Below are 22,323 nucleotides of genomic sequence, written 5' to 3'. Positions count from 1 at the left end.
ATTTAAAGCAGTAACCTCAAGATCTACTCATGCAATTTCCTGTTTTTAAACCAATCAAAAGATGGAAGCAGTTTGCGCGGCCTCATAAAACTATGAACCATTTGGAAGAGAATAAACTCAGTCACAGTAGGAATATTTGTTGACCATTACAATGAAAAATACATCTTAATTTTGTCTTATTTTCTTTAAAAATATGTTTTGATAAAATTAACATTGACAAATCAAATAACACATAGAGGGATAAATGTATCTGTTTATAATGTATTTTTGCACAATATGGTGGTGACAAAAAACAATTCTTGAAACTGCATATATTGATACAAAAACTGTTTGATATTTCTACAAAGTGTCCAAGACACATCCAAAAGGTATCAAATATGATTTTGAGTGAACATCCCCTTTAAATAAAATGCACTAATGAAGTGTACATAAGGAGCAGGTGCCAAAGGTCAGGAGAGGCAGAGCTCTAGAGATGCAGTTGGGGTGGACCCACGATACAAGTTCGGCATCCTCTAGGAGGCCTGGTACTATTGGCCTGAGGAGAGGTGTGAAAAAAGAGATCCAAATCTGAGAATGGAGTTGCAGTCCACAGGCTACCTGGTTGATGCATTTAACATTCTGCCTGAGCTTCCTAGGGGCCTGATGGAGGTTGATGTCCCAACCCTGAGGTGGAAGCTGGCTTGGGACTTCTCCAGATGGCTCTTTTTCTCCTCACACCACTTGTAAACTCCCAGAACAGCCTCCCTACCTGAGATTGAGGGAAACAGGGTGTATGGTAACTGAGGTTCCACTGGAATGCTATTAATTTAGAAGACAAGTGCACGTAAAAAGTGGAAATAATGTGCACGTAACAGTGGAAATAATGGCTGAGTTCCTGGTTCAAACACTCCACCTGGTCACTGGAACTGGGGAGATGACCTGACGTGAGACTGACGTTAACATCCAAATGTTCCATGAATGTCCTCCAGACCTGTGATGTAAACTGGCTATCTTGGTCAGATGTTATTCCTGAAGACAGACGAGAAATAGTGCCCACCTGGCTTGGCAATGAATTAGGTATTGGGCTCGTCTGATGAAAGGGTGAAGGGATCCCTCAAGCTAGAGCCTCTAGTTCTCCAGAGCTAGCTTGATGGCTAGGATCTCCCAGCACTGCAAGTCCTCCACAGTATGGGGAAGAGGCTATTTCTGCACTGCCTGCACCTTGCAGTCCTCCATGCATACACCACCTGGGGCACCAACAGGGCTTAAGTAAGGCAGTAATAATTGCTAAAGTGTTCGTAGCGAAGACCATTCTTCAGAGAGTTGTTTACTACTGGTGAACCAAGTAAAGTTACGCTTAGACACAACTACTTACAGCAGTGCGTGTACATGTGAAAAGTGTAACACTGACAATTGCTACTAAGCAAAACTTAATGTCGACAAGCTAATCCACTATTTCCCACTAGCCTACCAACTATGAAAAAAAATGTAAGCATAATTTCACTAACAGTGAAATGGCATAGAATCTGACTTTATACTTTCTCCCAGCTAGACAACCATTTTTATCATTAGAAAAAATTGTTAAGAGAGTCCCAGAAAAATAAGCCTGATGTAGCTCATGAACAGGCACTGACCTTGCTGGTGCAACTGGCCCCTGGTGATAAAGCAATCAAGAAAGGTGACAGATGTGATACAGAAAGGACACTTAGCCTTGACCTAGGTGTTCCAACAACTCTGTGAAGGCAGCCCTCATATGATGAACTTGCTCCTCCAGGTTAGCTAGATGAAAATATCATCAATGTAAACCATGATAAACCTGCATAACATGTCATGGAGGATCTAACTGGTGAAGGACCAGAACACTGTCTATGCAAGGTTGTCCATCCATCCATTCCCCCCCCCCAAAGAAAAACCCTGCCAAAGCAGATGAAGCCTCAGGGTCCTTCTTCCTACTTGGGAGAGAGGAGGTGTAGCACCAGGGCCAAGAACAATAGCGCAGTTTAATAAGGTACAATACGATGGTAGCTCATTGGCAGCACTTTACTGAACATCTCCTTTAAATCCAGATCCTCTCAAGGGATGAGCTCCAGCCACTGTAAGGTTGGGCTCTCTGTGTAATTGGAACTGCAGTCTGATGAGCAAGTGACATTCTCCTTGTGGGCCCAGGAAAGATGGGAGTCATTGATTTTCAAGCCAGTGAGGTTCATGCCAGAATGCGAATTAGAAAAAGAGAAACTGTTTTCCAATGGATTAATCCAACCTGTAGGCATACATAAGGCAAAGAACTGGAGAGGCACAAACACATGGAAGGTAAAAGCCTTTTCAACCAACCAAGATCAATGACGCATGGTTGACTGTGTCATTTAAAAGAGCCATTGATAAATAAATCATTTGTATGACTATTCGTACTACAACATAGCAAAGTATACATCCTAGTGCCAAACTAGGCCAACAGTAAGTTTGCTATGCCCTCTAGGAATAGCAAGTCTCAATTCCATTTCCAGTGCTGTTGCCCTAACATAATATGGATGTAGGCCACTGACAGGGCTAATATAAGGAAACCAGGGGATATGTTTGGTTTGGCCTTGGGCCCTCATGAAAGTATTCGACTACCTCACACCTCATGTTCCTTCTCTACTTGAGCAGGCTGAATAAATAGAACTCAGTAAACAGATAATCTGTTATATTTGTCAAGCAAAGCAGCGTGGTGAGTCCCATTAAATTCAGATGTCAAAGAAGATGATTTTAATTCAAACTACAAACTGGTATTCACCAGCCCACTTGTTTCCTTGGGTTGTTATGTAGCCTTAAGTATTTCACTGTGATTTAACTGAAGGGTGTATCTGGTAAATGGCCCTATTCGCGCAATCCTTTATAAATCAGGTTAAATCTAGACAAACCAGATTACAAATAAATTTGACTACTATACTGTATTTCTGCTAGTACACTTCCAGTGACAGACATTCTGTGTAAGGTGTAAGAAAACATTATTACCTACATCGTTTGTTGCTTTATTAATGTATTTTCCAAACTGAGCTTTGTCCAGATATAATCCAGAATAAAAGTACAGTGATTTTGCCTGCCCTTGCACCTGCTTAACGTCAGAGAGCCGGTCATGTTCATTCTGAGCTCCCCAAAGCTCTCTGTCTAATTGAATATGAACGCGATAATCCCATCGGTTCTGCCTAATAGACTTGCCATATGTACTCTTTAACCATGAGATACGGGCATTTTTCCTGGGCTACCTGATAGTCAGAGTCTGCGATAGTATCACATGACCACCAACATATGCTATCCAGTACGCGATGGGACGAACTGTTCGGTGTCTTGCCAAAAAACTTCGCACTTTCTTAGCATTTTAAATTTTTAATTTTTATTATTTATTTATTTATTTTGCCTGAAACATATGTCAGGGACGTAATGTCCTGAGACGATGAAGTTCGCTCCCGTTTGCGTAGCGCATGCGGAGAGGCGCTATCAACTTTCAATGGACGCACGTCCTTTAAACTTGGACGTGATTCTCTGTGTCTGTGATTGGTCAACGGCAACGAATGACAGCACCTACTTACCTCCTTAATCAAAACTGACACGAGTTTTAGGAAATATAGGCAGCATCCATTCTCTTCAGAGTCTCACAACGCCTCTGCCCAATGCGGTAGACGGTTCACCGCATTTACCTCCTTCGGTTATGCTACAGGAATCTGAAGGCGCATTAGTGCACACACTTTCCAATTTAAACAATATTGTTTGATAGAGTTTTATCGCAAGACATGTATGTGAAAATTGCCATACGAGTGTTTCTTTTGCTGACTATACAGCAGCAAGTAGACGCAACGGATTCAGGTGATGTTCATGAGACGTCACAGGAGAGACTACTTAACGTCTATAAAAGACGCCTATCGCTACAGAATACAGGTAAATTGTGCATTCTAAACATACATGTGTTTTTGACTGTTTTGCGTAGTTGAAAGTCACGCCCGACGTTTAACGTGATGGGTACAATACACTAAATGGGTCCATCAAAGCGGTCTTTGGCTCTCTATACTTGTTTGCATGCTCATCTGCTTTCATTTTGATGGAAGTCAGACCAAACTTTAAACAGCTAATCTGTGCGTGAGCTACAAAACTCTTTCAAACAATTAACGGATCTTGAAATTGTGCATGTTCTTCTTTTCTGGGCGATTCATGTGCGCACAGGTTACTATTTTCGGTTTGACGGTAGGCTCGTCGTTTGTAGCCTAAATGTCTCTCTTGCTGCCTACTTAGAATAAGACTATTATCCTTTTAAAATTTGTTCCGTAAACGATCTACTTTTTCTGACCTTTTGCACTACAAAACCTCTTGATCGATGTACTTTTTTTAGGGAAAAATTAAAAACTAAAGCGCAACTTTTACGCGCCAAGCTTGCCTTACAAAACAGATTATTTTACAAACAAGCTGTACCAAGTACGGACACGCTTTTTTTTTTTTTCCTGAACCAAATTTAAATTTCGACAGAAATCCTTCTAGGCGCCAATGTCGCCTCCTTTTATCATTTCAGCGGAGATTCAGCACTGCCTCGTGAACGCTGGTGATGTGGGCTGCGGTATGTTCGAATGTTTCAACAATAACTCGTGCGAGATTCGAGGGCTGCACGAGATCTGCATGACATTCTTACATAATGCCGGCAAATTTGATTCTCAGGTAAGGCGGACGCGCTAAACCATAATGACCAATGTGAAGCAACCCATATTTATAAAGTGTGTCTATCACGTTTTCGTCCTTCGCCACTAGTTGGAGATAGCAGGTCCACAGTTGTGATTTTTTTAGAATGCTCATTGGGGATAACCGTCGATTCCAGCATTCATTCTGTTTATTAATGCCTTGTGTAACACCGCAGGGGAAGTCCTTCATTAAAGACGCGCTGAAGTGTATGGCCCACGGCCTGCGCCACAAGTTCAGCTGCGTCAGCCGCAAGTGTCTGGCCGTCAAGGATATGGTCTTTCAGCTGCAGCGCGACTGCTACATCAAACACAACCTCTGCTCAGCGGTCAGGGAGAACATCAACGTTATGGTAGAGATGATCCACTTCCAGGATCTGTTCCCCAAAGGGTAAGCAGTTGGCCTGAGTGGGTTTTCTTATGGACTGTATTATTGTAAGGCAAATGGTTAAATAAGTTTTTCTTTGATTCAAAACCTAAAGGAGCAATAAGTGGGGGGGTTTTTCTTCACCCCCCCAATGATTTTTCAAATCGTGAAAGCCATTATACTGACACCTAGTGACCTGGATGTTTCAGAGATTCTGTAGTAAATCTATTTTTACACACGTCTGCCTCTGCGTGAGGAACCAACACTATGGAGCATAAACTTGTTAATTTGAGGACTACAAAGCAAATGGATTCTTCATCTCGTATGAGCAGCACTATATTGAAAAACTTACAAATAACTCAGTTTCATAAATATTTTTGCTGATTATGGTGGTAAAAATACTGATTGCTCCTTCAATTAAAGCACAGAAACCAATAAGTTGTGCATTGCTTGGCCACAGAACTGGAGTATGACAGATGATGCAGTGCTACGGAAACCACTATTCCATTGATCATGTTTTGACTCATTTATTTAACGTTGCACACCAAAAGCAATGAGAAACCCTCTCGAAAATTACTTAAGGACGAAATGGGGATGAGATCATGGCTGGGCATCGGCAATAGGTTTTGACAAAACATTAAAATGCTACAGTAGAGGGGGGAAAAAAACTGAAGAACCCTTGTGAATCCTGTTGAACAAGTGATCTGCAAATTCTTACCATCAAAATCCAGATATGTAAATGCTTCATAAGTCACAGCAGTCTTGTACTACAGTCAAGTCCATTCCTATCGACAATCTGATCCTCAATACCGCTGTCCTGCCGCTAGAGGGCTGATCCACAAAGTAACATGGCCAGGCTTCCTTGAGGGGGGGGGGGGGGGGGGGGGGAAGTTGGATTCGATAAACCAAACATTCCCAGTCAGGCTTAGATAACATCACAAAGGCAGATAGGAATTGGCTAAGTGAACTCTGACTTAAATGGGAACAAGCACAATTTTGGAGTCAAACACAAGATATATGCTTGAGCAGTTCCTCAGCCTTAGCTTACAGGTCAATAAAGACGCACCATGCTGTGCACGATGGCGTCCACAAGTTCACCCACACCCTTGGAGCACACTATTACAGCCTGCTCAAATCTCCTGTTTCTTAAGACTGTAAGTCTTAAGACATGTCCAGGACCGGGTGGGGGTTACTGATGGGAAAACATCAGACTACATTTAAATAAATACACTAGTACTGGGTCATTGTACTTTGGCTTTAGGAAGAAAAAACACAAAGGAGGCCATATTATGCAATGTGGATTATAAATCTACCTTGTGATGAGTTTAAAAAATGCTGTGCCTTTTATGCATATGATGTAAATTTAGCAAGAATACACACTATATCTAACTTGTGGCTTGACTGTTTGTCATAACTGAATGTTGTCTTTAGTCAAAATCGCCTCATTTCTTTACAATAGGTTTAGAAACAAATTGTTCCAGATCACTTAAACTAAAACACAAATGAACCTACCCTGAAGTAGTTTAGCTCAGAGCAAGTTGCCATGGGGATTGAGCTGGTTAAATACTGATCTGCCATTGCTGTATTGTTGAGCCCAAAGTTAAACCCATTAGCTTGCCAACTGAATTTCTGCTTTGTGGTATACCCCAAAGGTTTGGGTGGGCAACATATGACTATACTGTTATATCGATCCTAAATTCTTAAGTGTTTTTTTGTTTTTGTTTTTTTTTCCTTCCCCTAATCATTTTATGGGTTTTTCAGTACTCAGAAACGCTGTCCAACTGCATGCTTCTTTAAACACAATTTAATTGGATGTTGCTCCATTATGCTTTTTTTTTTTTTTAAATATTTTTGCCATATTGCTCATCCCTACTCTCAGGCCACATGTGGAGCTGGTCAACATCCTGCTTGGCTGCGGGGAGGAGGTGCGTGCTGCCATTGTCCGCCGGATCCGTGGCCAGTGTGAGCAGAACTGGGGTGCCCTGTGCTCCAGCCTGAGCCTCTGTTCGCTGGGGCAGGCCGCATCCACCACCCTCGCCACCACGCTGCCAGGGGGTGGTGCAGAGTCCCTGGCCCCTGCTGCATGGGCTCTCCCAGAGGCTGCTGAGCTAAGGCAGTCCTGGAACGCGACTCGGAGGAGGTGAGGGGGCGGGGGGGTGGTCAGCTCAGGAGTTCAACAGCATATACGCCCGGAAAGTAAACGCACATGTTTGTGGGATGGTGGTGGTACTTGTGTCTGCAAAAGCCGTGAGGCGAGGTCCCCGGCGATTCCAAAGCTGCCGGTCTGTTTTCTAACTCTTTCTGCAAGAAAGGGAGTTGGATGGTACATCAGGATTCTGTCCTTCCTTTGAGAGTATTCACCTACAAGCAGAGTTTGTATTCTTATAAACTCGGCATCCTAATATATTGGCATGACTGCAGCCCAACTATCACAACCTTCCAACTGCTCATTGTGAAAGGTATGGTGTACTTGCAGCAAGAACACACCCCCTAAATCTCGTATGAATAAATTATGTACAACCAGCACAGCATCCGGTACCTCAATAGGCTACAAAACTGTCCATATTGTGTACAACAAATGGTGTTTCTTAGTATATCAGTTTAAAGGTGCAATCTGGGATTTTGAAAAAGCAAAGTGGGTACTCTTTTTAAATCGATTTTGTATAAACTGGGACTGGAGGTATGAGGTCTTAACGAGTTAAGATGCAGGAACTAATCCCTTATTCTGTAGTGCTACTTGCCTTGTTTACACTGAGTCAAAAGCCCTCATATACTGGCCTGTGATTTTGGGGGGGGGGGGGTGGTGTCTCAGAAACTCTGTTAGGACATTTTATTATGCAATCATGTATGAAGACATGCGTGTTGTGCTTTAAGAAATAGAAGAGGCAGCTGTAAGGAGCGTCACCCAACCCAGCATGGCTGAAAGGTCTGCTTGTAATACCAGTCACAAACTTGTTCAATGAAAAACTTCATCAGGGTTAAGTCTTTTTAAATTGTTGTTTGTTTTGTTTTTTGTTTTTTTTTTAAATTGTGCTTTTGTTCCTTTTTGAAGAAACTGAAGGGGGATTCCACCCAGTAAACAATATGCTATATTTATCAATAATGAGTGACGACAGTTGCATTTTAAAATAAAAACAGATTTTGGACCAGAAAACATTTTATAGTTTGGTATTACCTGGAACCTACCTCATCCATATGACATACACCTATATTAACACTTTGTATAGTGTACTGAAGAGCATGTTGGTGTTTCTCCCTACATTTACCAAGGCTGATTTGTTCAATGTACAGAGGTCTGTCGTCTTATTCTTAAATTGCGTATCCTTTGTAATTTATTTCAATTTTTCACAAGTTATGCATGACTTATTTTTTGGTTTTCAGTACTGTCATTTATAAGGGTGTGCTATAGCGCAATTCAAAGTTGTGCTGACATTAGATTTTTAATACAAATTTTATTTATACTTGTTGCATTTCAGATATCATTTTTAATGGTTATCCATTGTATGCATTTTTTTTTTCACACAATAAATTCTGTGGAGGACTCTTTTGTCTTTTTAAACATTTTTTCCTTTTGAAAAATCACTGCTTGACCCATCATACGCCTTGCTTGAGTCATAAACAGTTCATTTGATGTACAGTATTAATGTCCCTATATCCTCAATTCCACTACTACATTTCACAGCACACTTCAGCTGGTGCCAACTAGCATTAGTTTTCAAAAATAATTTTTAAAGATCTAACTGTTGTTTAGTCACTCAGGAGTTCAAAATAACGGCACCAGATTATCTGGAAAACAACCTGCCTTTTTAAAGAGCAGGAGTTACAAAAGGCATATCCTGGTGTCCGGGCTCTCATCCCTGCCTGCATACACTGTCACAGTGAAGTCTAAGATTTAACATAAGACAACACAATCTTTACCTTTATGACACAGAAGAATCCAGCAAACAAGTGTTTCACAGGGGTCACAAAGTCTCTGGAAATGATTTGACTTTCAAATCAGTGATCAGAGTCACAACATGAGCAGGCCACTACCAGCTTCAGTTCAGTAGTACAAATCTCAGATTCGTTTCTCAGGTCCTGGAAGGGGAAGAACAAAAAAGGCCTATTGTGACTAAGAGTAAGATGTCCTCTATTGGGTCAAGGAAACGCGTGGATTAAACGGAAAAGAAGCGCTGCACCACCATCTAGTGGTGCAATCTGAAAGTACACAGAGACGCTATCAACACAGGCTTTGGCACGGGAATTTGGAATGTAATACTGTCAAACTGTTCTTTCCTTAATAATGTAGACACGTGTTTTCCCCTGTCACTCCCTATCTAAAACAGAAATATAGGCACAAACACACAACATAGGCTCGTAGCTCACAACGGATTTATAACGCCAAAGTCTTGTTATATTTAGAATAACATTATCTTTTTCAGTACAGACCAGTGGCCTGCTTATTCGAGTATAGCAAGAGGAGGTACTTATGTACTGGAGCTCAAAGGCACATAAACACGAAGCTCTCGGGGTCATCAGGAATCGAGACCTCTGTCCAAAGCCCCTCCCCCATGGCTAACCTGTGATGAAGACCCCCACAGGTTCCCCAACAACAATCACGTAGCATGACTAATGTATAATTATTAACACTGGGTCATGTGATTAGCTGTCACTGCATTACAAATGTCCTAACAGCTTTTTCCACACGTCAAATACTGCGCAACAGGTTTTTGGCTCCAACGCTCATTGTCAACGTTCTCGGAAATATCACACTGTCCAAGTGAGCACTTCACATGGTTAGAGCACTGCAAATAATGTACACCGCACTGCCTGCTGGACACAAGCAGGCAGCCAGCTGTCAGTGAGGCGCAGGAATGTTGGAAATGTCAAGCGCCGAACTGAGCTCCTGCTGCCAGTGCCAGTATGAGGCTGCAGCCGGCGCTGTCTCAATGCACACGTTAACTGTGCCACCAGCACACGTCCCAGATGTACAAAAGCTCTGGGTTAGGATTGGAGGGAAGGGGGAGAAGAAAAAAAGGCCACATATTATTTGATGTCATGCTGAAGTCAGTCACACTGATCTCCAGAATGGCGCGGCTGGTTTATGGACGATCTCAGTACAGCAGGCGATGGCCGGCTTGCCTCCTCATGCCTCTAAATGAAAGGGAAGAGCCTCTTCTTCAGGATGTAGAGGACAGTGGCGAAAAACAGAGCGAGCGCCAGGAAGATCAGCAGCTTGTCGGTCAGCTCGCGCCGATTGTATTTCAGGATGAGCTTCCGCCCCAGGTGGATGGTCGTCGTCATGGACTTGAACTCCTCGTTTGTTTCCAGCACCGTCCGTGATGACGTAGCTGTAAGTGGAGCGAATAAGACGTGCCGCGTTTAATGAAGCGGTTTCCGCTCTAGAACGGAATGGCTGCATGACATTCAAAATGGCCACTGATTTCCTTAGATTATCAGTTCCCTTGTGCCACACTTATGACATTCTAGGACAAAGTAAGGGAACTTTGCAATCAATTACAACCCACACACAAATTTCCCTTGTTCTGTAAAGCAGTACCATTTAACCAGCAGTGCAGCAGTGGTAGCTCAGTGGTTAAGGTACTTGACTAGTAATCAGAAGGTTGCTAGTTCAAGCCCTGCTGCTGCCAAGTTGCTATTTTTAGACCCCTGAGCAAGGCCCTTAACCCTCAATTACTCAAACTGTACTCAATTATAATTGTAAATCGCTTTGGATAAAAGTGTCAGCTAAATGTATCATTATCTTTTCCAATAAAGCCCTGACATGACAGTTAATAAGACCATTATCTGTTCTATATGCATTCAGTTTACTATAGTATGAATTTGTGTCAAGTGGTGTTGGTGGCACTTGACTAACACAAATATTAAAAAATCTAATTTGTAAACTCAAAATATCAGTAACAGTCCTTTACATGTCTTCTTGCTGGATTGTTCAGTGTCTCTTGAGCAAATGGATCCTAGCACAGGTGACCTGAAACGGAACCACTAGGGGTGTAACGGTACACGTAGTTGTCATGAACCATCAGGGTACAGACGTTATGGTTTGGTGCATGCAGTTGTACGGAGCACACACAGCAGACTGATGAACGTAATACGGAACCATATTTCACATGCGCAAGTTCCACCCAGACACTGAACTGTAAGCCGTTAGCAACATGCCATGCTGAGCTCAGCTAAAGCTCAGTGGCATCTGACTGAGTCAACCAAACTCTGGCAAATGCAAATGACACACAAGAGCTCAAAGATCCATCTGCTACTTTCAAATTAGCTGTATGTGTGAAGATTTTGGGTTCCCTGAGGCCTGGGTGAGGGCAGCGTTATAAGGGAATGTGTGCAGAAATGCACACACATGCAAAGACAAATTCAACGGTATCATCCAGATGTACCCATCTTTTACATTTTACTTTTACGTGACTGTATACTCACAATTTCAGTCATGGTACAGAGGTAGGCAAAAAGAAACTGAATGTTGAAATGTAGCCTACATGGAACAAATGGAATTTTTTCCATTATATTGATTTTGCACTTTAATTACATAAGAGATGGTTTTCAATTTATAGCTTTTCAGTTTTTAGCTTGTCTGTGACCTATTGCCTTTTTATTTATTTTTTTCTGTCAGCCCTAAATATAAACATGACCTGTGCTAACCTGTGTGTTCACTGTTTACATTTTACTGCTGTAACTACCATGGGACAACTATAACAACACTATGTGAACAACCTGTAACTTGCACTACTGTCTGCTCAAAATAAATGAAAAGAAACCCAACCTTCTGCATTTTGGGGATTTGTTCTTTTTTTTCCAAACTTACATCAAACCATGACGTCTGAACTGCGGTGTGAACCAAACCATGACATCTGTGAACTGTTGTGCCCCTAGGTACCAACCATAAGATGAGGTGGCTTTCTGGAGGATTTATAAGGGACCTCAAACAGTTGGCCCCGTACACTCAGGCATCTGGGTGCTTACCCAGAGTGCCGATGGTCTCCTCGCTCTGCTTTACCTGCTGGGCCATCATGCGACTAATGCCCATCAGGTTCTCGGTGATGTCACTGGACGTCTGCACCAGACTCTCCTTGGTGGCCTTCCTACAGTCAAATTCAGACCTTGTGTCTATTACTGTAGTTTGAGCAAGCTTTTTTTTTATTCTTCAGTGCACACATACAGCAAAAAAACATTATGGAAGAAACAGGACACAGCATAGGTCATAATCATTACAGACACTCTATGTAATAAATACAGTGGTGTGAAAAAGTGTTTGCCACTTTCCGGATATCTTATTTTTTTTGCATGTTTGTTACACTTAAATGTTTCAGATCATCAAACAAATTTAAATATTAGACAAAGATAACACAAAATGCAGTTTTTAAATGAAGGTTTTTATTATTAAGGGGGGAAAAAAAATCCAAACCTACATGGCCTCCATTAAAACATAAATTAACTGTGTTATAACTATTAACTATCACATCTTTGGAAAGATGAGTTCAATTTCTCTAGCTACACCCAGGCCTAATTACTGCCACACCTGTTCTCAATCAAGGTATCACTTAAATAGGACCTGCCTGACAAAGTGAAGTAGACCAAAAGATCCTCAAATGATGGCATGCTGTGATCCAAAGAAATTCAGGAACAAATTAGATACAAAGTAATTGAGATCAATCAGTCTGGAAAAGGTTATAAAGCCATTTATAAAGCTTTGGGACTCCAGCAAACCACAGTGAGAGTCATTATCCACAAATGGTGAAAATATGGAACAGTGGCGAACCTTCCCAGGAGGTTCGCAGCGACAACTCATCCAAGAGGTCACAAAAGACCCAACAACATTCAAAGAACTGCACGCCTCAATTAAGGTTGGTGTTCATGACTCCACCATAAGAAAGAGACTGGGCAAAAATGGCCGGCATGGCAGAGTTCCAAGACGAAAACCACTGCTGAGCAAAAAACAAAGGCTTGTCTCAGTTTTGCCAGAAAACATCTTGATGAGCCCCAAGACATTTGGGAAAATAATGTGGACTGACAAGACAAAAGTTGAACTTTTTGGATGGTGTATGTCCCATTACATCTGGCGTTAAAGTAACACAGCATTTTAGAAAACGAACATCATACCAACAGTAAAATATGGTGGTGGTAGTGTGATGGTCTGGGGCTGTTTTGCTGCTTCAGGACCTGGAAGACTTGCTGTGGCAAATGCAACCATGAATTCTGCTGTCTAACAAAAAATCCCAAAGGAGAATGTCTGGCCATCTGTTCGTGACCTCAAGCTGAAGTGCACTTGGGTTCTGCAGCAGGACGATGATCCAAAACACACCAGCAAGTCCACCTCTGAATGGCTTAAGAAAAACAAAATGAAGATTTGAGAGGCCTAGTCAAAGTCCTGACCTGAATCCGATTGAGATGTTGTGGCGTGATCTTAAAAAGGCGGTACATGCTCAAAAACCGTCCAGTGTGGCCAAGCTACAACAATTCTGCAAAGATGAGTGGGCCAAAATTCCTCCACAGTGCTGTAAAAGACTCATTGCCAGTTATCGCAAATGCTTGATTGCAGTTGTTGCTGCTAAGGGTGGCCCAACCAGTTATTAGGTTTAGGGGGCAATCACTTTCACACAGGGCCATGTAGATTTGGATTTTTTACCCCCCTTAATAATAACTTTCATTTAAAAACTGCATTGTGTTTACTTGTGTTCTTTGTCTAATATTTAAATTTGCTTGCTCTGAAACATTTGTGTGACAAACATGCAAAAAAAAAAAAAAAAAGTGCAAGATATCAGGAAGGGGGCAAACACTTTTTCACACCACTGTACATAAAAAGTTCTCATATAGGCAAAACATTTGTTGAAAGTTTGGTGTCCATATTGCCTCCCACCATTGGGTTACTCTCCACACTGAAGTAAGGCATAAACCTAAAACAAAAACCACAATTATGTAATATGTATACAGAAAAAGACAAATCCTGTTTAGACCAATAGTGGTAGAGAGTTCACTCTGCCCTACTAGGACCATGGCCCAAAATTCTTTCCTTGCCATTTAGCAAAGAGGAAAGTTTTGATTCACTCTTCAGAGTAAGTTAACAAATGATAAATAATGAAATCAAGGCATGTTTATAGTACTAAAAGTCAGTTCATGAAGAAACTGATCCTGATGGCATTTTGCAAACAAATGAAAAGAAACATGTGTATCCATTCTGGAGTATAAGATGAATAAATTCTAATCTTTTTCCAACATACCAAAACCTGGCATACAGTAATATGCTACCACACTGTCCCAAACATGACCTTGCACAGGTGAAGTGACACTGCCTAAGCTTATATATATAGTGTTCAGGTCCACAGCTGAAGTCGCTCTCTATATATGGAAACTCTAATATGTTCAACAAACAAAATAGTGTTCACTTTGGAAGAACTGCTTACTCCCCTCAGAGGCAGCTTGGTATCTTTTTTCATTGGAATTCGGTTAGACTGCAGATTTGCAGCTTAAGCTTGGATGTCAGTGGAGAATGTGCATATAAATCGCACGCTCTTCCAACAGCGCCAAGCTATAACTCACGTGGAGTTTTCTGCTTAAAGAGTTGGCACAGACTACAGGCTAGAAATACGTGCAGCCAGTCGAGGACTCACACCCTTATCTAGAGACGAAGACATGGAGAGTCTCAATTTAGCCACTTTTAAGTAGCTTCTGAGCCTTGTTTTTTTGCCATCATGATGCAGTCTGCACTCAGTTTCCCCCCTAAGATGCTGCAGGACGCAAATGCATTTCAAAAACGTAAAAAGATTAACTGAATTAAGAGTACTGCAAGGATCCATTGTTGGAGGTGGGATAGTATGATTATATTGCATTAAGCCCATACAAACAACACAAACTCTGTGCAAAGGAAGGAAAGGCATATCATCATTCCTCAGTGTTGCTATACATATTAAAAAGCTCCAACTGTGCTGGCTTTAAATAGCCATTTTTATTCTGTGGACTATAAAGGAGAGACTGCTGTGAGAACCAGAGACTCAGGATGAACCTGTGAAAGAATCAGGAGCTGTAATCTAATTACCACAAATAATTCTTATTACTGAATACTTATTAATAATAATGCCGTGCTTGTTGCTATAAATGCCAGTTCTTTTTATGACAACTCACCTCCCACCTTTGGTTAGTTAAAAAACAAATTGCCCCAAGGTATTAAAGACCAACAAACTAACTTTTGGAACTGAAACTACTGTTATCTGACTCATATTGAGTATTAGCAATGGCCACCAGAACAGGCTGAGAACATGTATGCTGTTGTTCCAGGTTCACGTCCATAGAAATGTCTGTGTACCAGTACTTTTCTCCTTCTGTCTCTCTTGATCCAGTGATACTAAATAAATGGATATGAAAAGTTGTTTTGATAAAAGTGCTGCATACAGAACACATTAATGTAAAAATATTGGAGAAACATTACTATCCCAGATGATACATTCACGAACCAACTTGGAAAGAAGGACAATTTAAAATCTCCATTTATCTAGGCTAAACTAGGCTGTCAAACTTGGCCTAGATTTCATGCATTTCAGTGGTCTCTGTGGGAGGTACCATCTGCACTTGGAAATTACAGTTCCCAATCCAGTCAGCAAATGCTTCCATGTGCTGATTGAGCATTCAGCATTGAGCATGCAGGATTGAGCATGCAGAATGAGTCACAATCGGATTCTGAAGGATCTCCAGAACAGATGAAGCATATTTAACCAAAGGATAAGTGCACTCTGTGCCTTCCACACTGTCAGTGATCAAAGTAATTCCACCTCTTCACTCGTAGCACAGTCAGAAACCAAATGCAGCCTTCTAAATATGGCAATGCAGCCTCAGGTGCTGAATTAAAAGGACAGCTGCCAGTTACACCACATACTGCAATCTCAAAATGACATCTGCACTGTGACTCAACACTAAGCTCATTCGCTTCCACGTCAGCATCACAGCACAACCTTCATTAAAGAGACACTTCAAACAGCCCACTATCTTTGAGGGATGTGCTTGAACAGGCATTGCTGAACACTCAGGCTCTGGCCGAGTCCTTCTCTTCCCAGGAAGAGCAAAACACAAACAAGCAAATAAACAAATAGCTTCATGCCACTGCCAGCATTAATGCCATGGTTCTGGAATCTTCTTCTGGTGCAGTAATCTTCTCCAGCTCGGACCATGGTTATAGACCCTGGCAACTTCTGCTACAGCTTGTGATTGGTCTCAGTTTAATGTGACACCATTTTGATGGCCTTAAAAGTCTGAGAGAGACAATGTTGGGTGAGCAATGACGACCAACTGACTGTATATAATCTCTTACCTAATTCATGAGTCTCATTTTTTATAACTGGCTCACAAATTCCTAACATCATTAAGCTTCCTTCATATAGTTTCAGCACTCCTTCAAATCACTGAGTTTGTTACAATTAACTGAAGCCTTTACTCTCCAGCTCTGCTGAGACCTTTATGGCTCTCAAAATGAAAGGAGCAATCTTTATTCGGCACCCAACCTGTGACCTATTTGAACACTTTATTATCTACTCCTTTAGATCTGAAACACTGCTTCTTTATTCAAAAATATGTTTCACAAAAGAAATGACAGAGGCATTATAGAAAACTATTAATTTATTGAACAGGATTCACATCAACATATATTTCTATGTCTTGTCCTTTAGGGCTTTGGACCCAAATATTACAAAGTTTTCACACCCCTGGTCTACAGTATCTGTACCTTATGTGAACTCTAATAACTTTACCCTATCTCTTAGGAAGCCATAAGAGAGAGTCTTGGTTGACTCTGCTTAAAGAAAAGGAATGGATGATGAATAAAAGTAATCTATTTCCATTAGTATGCATCATAGGAAGCACAGAAACCATGATTTACCTTTGCCTCACCAGTGTGTCGCCACCATGCAGTAGCTGATCTTTTTCCAGGTTATCAATGGCCATCTTGCAGGCCAAGTTGGATTTTCTCCATGCTGTTTGGTTACTGTTAACAGAGGTGTGAGAATAACGTTGTTTTCTTATCCTGGATGTTGAAAGCTTAGTTCAGTGTACGGGATGAAAAGAACACAGGTTGGCCCATGCTCTCACTTACCTTAACATCTGTTTGAGATGGCCTTCTGTTTCTCTCAAAATGGCATTCTTGTCAGTCTCTTTGTCTTGTTCTTTAGCCATCTGCTCCATCTCCTACAAAACATTTTTGACCAGTCTCTCATTATTATGAAGGGGGAAACGTTCATGAACCAGATCAGATAGCTAGTTCCACAGTGAATACCCGTGTTGTAGCCAGATTATACAATAGCCAACACCAAATCTAACTTCAGTTGTGGACTTTACACTTGAATAATGCGACCTTAGTTAGTTAGCGAACCCCTGAACATAATCTCACCTGAATTCGCTGTCTTAACTGATGATTTTTTTCCTTCACAGCAGCATTCAGTTCCATTAATATGTTATGCGGTCCAGAACATTCTCGTATATCCTAGTGTGAAAAACAAAACATGAGAGAATACTTTAACAGCAATTCTTCACAACGCCTAGTTAGCTAGTTAGGTGCTAGCCACCCTAGGTGCTAGCTAACGGTTAGGGTTAGCGATAGCTTTCTTGTTAGTTAGCTAGATAGAACGCTGAAGTAAAGACATCTAGCCAGCTAACAATCTCTACTATTAATTCTAAAGGGAAAACAACGTAAACTGAGCCGCTACGACCTACCTGAATGAGAGCTTTAACTTCTAAATCATATTTGATAATTTCTTGCCCACATATTCGGACGCGGACATCAGAAAACGACGCCATCTTTATTGTGGTACGGAAAGCAAGCGGTTAAAAGAAAACGCATTTTCCGTTGCATGAATTGTTACTGTATCAGGATTACACCGGTATTACATTAAGAATTCACTCTTTTAAACTACACGTATTGTAATAAATAATTCAACATCATAAACAAACGTAAACACGGTGAGTTTCTCATTTTGGAAAGGGGCACGTTGCACCCTATTAATTGCTTAATAAATCATATTGGTTTAATCACTGTGCATCATTCTGGACTCATCTAACTTCTCTCTCTCTCTTTTTACAGCTTTCTACAAATTACTGGAAAAGTATGACATTGCATGGCTTCTTGAATCATATTTGAGTTATTTTAAATATGTATCAGTGAACAAAATTGGCTTTACAACTATTGAAAACATTCATTTCAGAATTTTAAGCAGTGGTGCACATTCAGTGAGCAGCTTGGGGTAAACAGAGTCAGTGTAAGACAACATGATAGTCCCTCTGAGACAGCACTATGAAGGTGACCCAACTTCATAACTATCGATTTGTTTTATTAGCAGGCCAAACTGGTCTGTAGGTTAAAATCTGCTGTGTCATGCTGACAATGAATTTCCAGACTGAGGCCAGCGCTGCATGCGTTCCCAGAACAGAGATTAAGAAGAGACAGGGGCCACTGGGAAAAGAGTAGGAAGAGAGAAGTGAAGAGGAAGAGAGCATTAGTTTGTCATGTGTCTGACTAGTTTTTTAATAAATGGAAAGTACAGGACTTTTTCAGCCTTTGGAAAGTTTGCATTCTTTCTAATGCTCATTTACAAATCTGAGTCTCAACCATTGACATTAAGGTAGTCATTCTAAGAAGACCACAGAGACCAAATGCTGTTGTTTCTAATGTTTATTTCTGATATTAAAATCAATAATAGAATTAGACTATCATGGTTACAAGCAAAACTGTGGTACCAACTCCGGGCTGATACAATGCAGTGACATAATTAAGGATAATACAAAATGAGAAAGAGAGGCACAATAGCACAAATGGACACATATTCAAAAATCAATCACAACTGATTTTAAGCCTACTTCACATCTGTACATTAACAAGGCTCAATTAACCAAGCTGTTTTCCAACTACCTGTGCCTCTAATAAGAACAAAACAAACAAACAAACAAAAAAGAAAGTCAAAAGTATAAACCCAGCACAACATTGAAACATAAATAGATCAACTGCCAAGATATTGTATTTGAACAGGCATATATGTGAACTACAAATACAGACATAGCTAATAGGATCAGGTAACTGTTAGTTTCAGTAGGATACACTGCAGGAGTTTGCTTAAGAATATCACCAAGAGATCTATAACAGAGCACTTAGCAATGAAATACAGCCTTCCTACTGTGACAAAAAGAGATTTTACACCTGGGGAGTACACACACAGTACTAGCTACTTAAAAGATCCCATGCTAAATTATCTAGTAGAATACCATACAACATCAGAAGCATTACACCAAGGTCATGAATTGTGTAAAAACTTTTTCAAGTGGGTGAGAATTCTTTCAGTCATCGTAAAATTGAAAGTTGTATGGATTTTCAAAACAAACAAAAACCTTTGCGGATTTTGTCAACTTTTGCAAACCACACCCAAAGTTGAAGGTCAATTATTAGCTCTCTCTCAATGGAAATTTGGCAAAGTTTGGAAGGAGATGTAAATCATTGCAGTGTGATGGTGTGTCTGTGTGTGTATATATATATGTGTGTGTTTGCGTGTGTTGCTCAGGAAAAAAGGTACATGGGGCTGTTAGCATTTTTCGGCAACATCATGTTGTGTGGTAGTCATGTGTCCAGTGCACATCAGTGCAAAGCTGAGAGATCTGGGCCCAACAGTCCAGGTGACCCTACTAGCTCTCCATGTCCTCCTCAAAGTAAAAACAAACAAACAAGCAAACAAACAAACAAACAAACAAACAGCTATCACCGCTACATTTACACACCCTTTACCCACCCGACCACGGGTTCGGTCCATGTCTGACATGGTCGCCCTTCGTCGAGGGCAAAGCCTTGGCACGGGTGTCACAGTGGCGCTAGCCAATGTCACGGCAACCACCGTCCAGCACAGTTCCTCACAAGATGGGGGCGGGGGAGGGGTGGGGGTTGGAGAGGAAAGTCCATGAGCCTGACGACAGACGCTAAGTCACAGCTCTCATGCCACTGAGGGTGTTCAAGTACGTAATTCAAAATGTCAGCACCATGGGTGGAGAGGCAGGACTCCTACCCAACGTCCAAGTTTTGATTTGAACTCACCAAAAAATGAAAAAGCTTCCACCACCCCCTCAGACGGAGGGAGCCACTGCGGCAGCAAGCTAACGAGAGAGGACTTGGGACTTCTCCAACGGAGGTCGTCTGATGCGAGAGGGGAGGCGTGCTGCCCCTCCGACCCAACGTGGAGCGGTCCGCTGGGCCGTCGGTGGCCCGCACGGAAGCACGGGGGCACATGGAGGCATCCAGCACTCCTCCTTTTCCCGTCTTGGGATAGATCCAGGGCAAAACAATGCGCACCTTTCTTTTGTGTCGTTTGTGTCATTTTTTTTTTCGGAAAACTCGGGATTGTGTTCGTTGGAGAACAACTACTGAAGGCCATCTGTTTGTTGGTGAATGAATGACACTGCTCCAAGAAAAGTCATTACCCAGCAATCTGAGGAACAGCATAACCAGAAGAATCAACAGGCACAGTAATCTTGAATATTGGTGAGGGGACACAATGCTTGCAAGGTTTGACATTGTTTGTGCAGAAACTGATCTACCGGTTCTTTCAAGGACTCCTGTGGATGTCCCTAATTCACCACTATGGGTCTGCTAAATGTATTTCAGCAAAGGCCTTCTCTTGTATCTGATCATTAAGGAATAATGCATTTCTACTAGAAATCACTGTTGGTGAGGTTAAGGAAGGAAAAAAAAACAAAAAAAACAAAAAAAACACCTTACAGGAAATGTTCTGGCAAGTCAAAAGTGAAGACTATAGTACAGAGGCAGAAAATTCAAACTTGTGTACGAATCTACTGATTTGAGCATGAATACGAAAAAGGAAATTGAAGAAGTAAAACATACGCGTATATTGACAACATTAACATTTCTCAAATGAGTCTACATCATGACTTAAGCACTCTTTGGATAGTCTCTCAACCAAAATGTTCCACAAGTGTATGAACTTATTTTAACATTTTGAACTTACTCCATTGAAGGAAGACTACATTCATCTCCACATGGAAAAAAAAAGCAGCAACAGTTCTCATCTGCAAAAAGCTCACTGCTCTACACAGTCCCCAAAACAAAAAAAGATTATGTTTTTAGTTCTTGGCATAATGGGCTTAATATATATATTTTTAACTTCCATAAAAAAATGTCAATAGATCAAGTTTGGGTTTTCATCTGTTTGAATAAGGCACCTGATTTTGCAGGCATCATTTCAAAAATAATGTTGGATATTTTTTTATTTTTTATTTTTTTGAAAAACCAAGTGCAACATGGGTCTTTTTCGGCTTGTAGCTAGTATTTGCAATCGTACAAACATGAGCACTGTGGAATTTTATCTACATAAAAGAATGTGTGACCCCCTCACCCCCCCCCCCCCTTGTGCTCATTACGTAAGATCAATTAATCAATCCATATGTATATTTTATGCAAATAAATGTTACCACAGGCTCAACAGATGGTTAATTATTCTCTATGGTGAACATGTATCAAGTAAGTTGGGTCAGCATGCACTATAGTCATGCCACATTTATGTTCATTCTTCCTTTTAGTGCCTCATCAGTATATTCAAATATCATATATTCAAATATCATAAAGCCTTCCTAACAGGACATTTACAAGCAAAAAGTAAGCTCGAGGAATGCGTTAGTTCATGCTTCTACCAAACTCTGAAGCAATGTTGTTTAAGGATGACAGTTCTATCTGATACTCTTCAGTATCTTCAGTTCTGATCTGATACTCTTCTACCTACTCGAGTTAACGTTCAAAGATATTACAGATTAACACAAATCACAGGAAATGGCAAATGCTTAGCACAGGACCATAGATGATTGCTCCAGATAAAAAAATTAAATAACAAAAATCAAACCAGAGAAAAAACAACAACAACAAAAATGTGAGCATCCAATTGATTATTTAGCAACAGTAAGACAGGCCGCCTTTCATCAAATGCTTATCAAATGGTCTAAAGTCATGTTAACACCCTTTAATAGCAAGTTATGGCCACCTCAAAAGAGCAACATTTAGACTTAGCCTCAATGTTAGCCATTTAGTCAGATAAAATGTCTTGGTAAAAAATAAGCACAAGCCTCTTTATTGGGAAATCTTAAAACTAAACCAACAACCCATCTTACTACAAAGAGCAAGACCAGCATAGTGCACCATTGAGAGCAATGTTTCTTACATACACAACACACATATTTACAATCTAATAATAATAATAATAATAATAATAATAACAACAACAATAATAATAATAATAATAATAGGCA

The 22,323-nt window shown here is 40.9% G+C and overlaps 2 protein-coding genes across 3 annotated transcripts; one reads left to right on the top strand and one right to left on the bottom strand.

Annotated features, from left to right (window-relative positions):
- The first annotated feature begins 3,604 nt into the window (after window positions 1–3,604).
- On the top strand, window positions 3,605–7,215 carry stc2b (stanniocalcin 2b). The gene is made up of 4 exons (XM_035527099.1): window positions 3,605–3,894; window positions 4,520–4,662; window positions 4,859–5,070; window positions 6,926–7,215. Exons 1-4 carry the CDS (start codon window positions 3,750–3,752, stop codon window positions 7,188–7,190), a joined length of 765 nt encoding a protein of 254 aa, XP_035382992.1. The 5' UTR covers window positions 3,605–3,749; the 3' UTR covers window positions 7,191–7,215.
- Window positions 7,216–7,226: 11 nt separating this feature from the next.
- On the bottom strand, window positions 7,227–17,844 carry bnip1b (BCL2 interacting protein 1b). 2 transcript variants are annotated; one of them, XR_004776167.1, is made up of 7 exons: window positions 17,746–17,837; window positions 17,423–17,515; window positions 17,129–17,220; window positions 16,916–17,020; window positions 12,016–12,134; window positions 8,965–10,376; window positions 7,227–7,347 (listed from the first exon to the last, which is right to left on the bottom strand). XR_004776167.1 is itself a non-coding variant. In XM_027023470.2 (6 exons), exons 1-6 carry the CDS (start codon window positions 17,827–17,829, stop codon window positions 10,180–10,182), a joined length of 690 nt encoding a protein of 229 aa, XP_026879271.2. In that variant the 5' UTR covers window positions 17,830–17,844; the 3' UTR covers window positions 7,903–10,179. The 2 variants fall into 2 exon arrangements, 1 of the variants encoding a protein (XP_026879271.2); XM_027023470.2 differs by lacking the exon at window positions 7,227–7,347 and having other exon boundaries at window positions 7,903–10,376; window positions 17,746–17,844.
- Between the last annotated feature and the right edge of the window lie 4,479 nt (window positions 17,845–22,323).

This window comes from Electrophorus electricus, chromosome 6 (assembly GCF_013358815.1).
Source record: "Electrophorus electricus isolate fEleEle1 chromosome 6, fEleEle1.pri, whole genome shotgun sequence".
Taxonomy (NCBI): domain Eukaryota; kingdom Metazoa; phylum Chordata; class Actinopteri; order Gymnotiformes; family Gymnotidae; genus Electrophorus; species Electrophorus electricus.
This window is presented reverse-complemented; position numbering and strand designations above follow the sequence as displayed.

What these genes read in the sequence shown, in the direction of transcription:
- stc2b (XM_035527099.1), top strand. Translation starts at nt 3,750, where the DNA reads ATGTATGTGAAAATTGCCATACGAGTGTTTCTTTTGCTGACTATACAG. An exon ending in CCTATCGCTACAGAATACAG is followed by an intron (nt 3,895 to 4,519) that starts GTAAATTGTGCA and finishes TTATCATTTCAG; the next exon opens with CGGAGATTCAGCACTGCCTC. An exon ending in CAGGATCTGTTCCCCAAAGG is followed by an intron (nt 5,071 to 6,925) that starts GTAAGCAGTTGG and finishes CCCTACTCTCAG; the next exon opens with GCCACATGTGGAGCTGGTCA.
- bnip1b (XM_027023470.2), bottom strand. Translation starts at nt 17,829, where the DNA reads ATGGCGTCGTTTTCTGATGTCCGCGTCCGAATATGTGGGCAAGAAATT. An exon ending in CATCTCAAACAGATGTTAAG is followed by an intron (nt 17,021 to 17,128) that starts GTAAGTGAGAGC and finishes CTCTGTTAACAG; the next exon opens with TAACCAAACAGCATGGAGAA. An exon ending in GACACACTGGTGAGGCAAAG is followed by an intron (nt 12,135 to 16,915) that starts GTAAATCATGGT and finishes ATTTGACTGTAG; the next exon opens with GAAGGCCACCAAGGAGAGTC.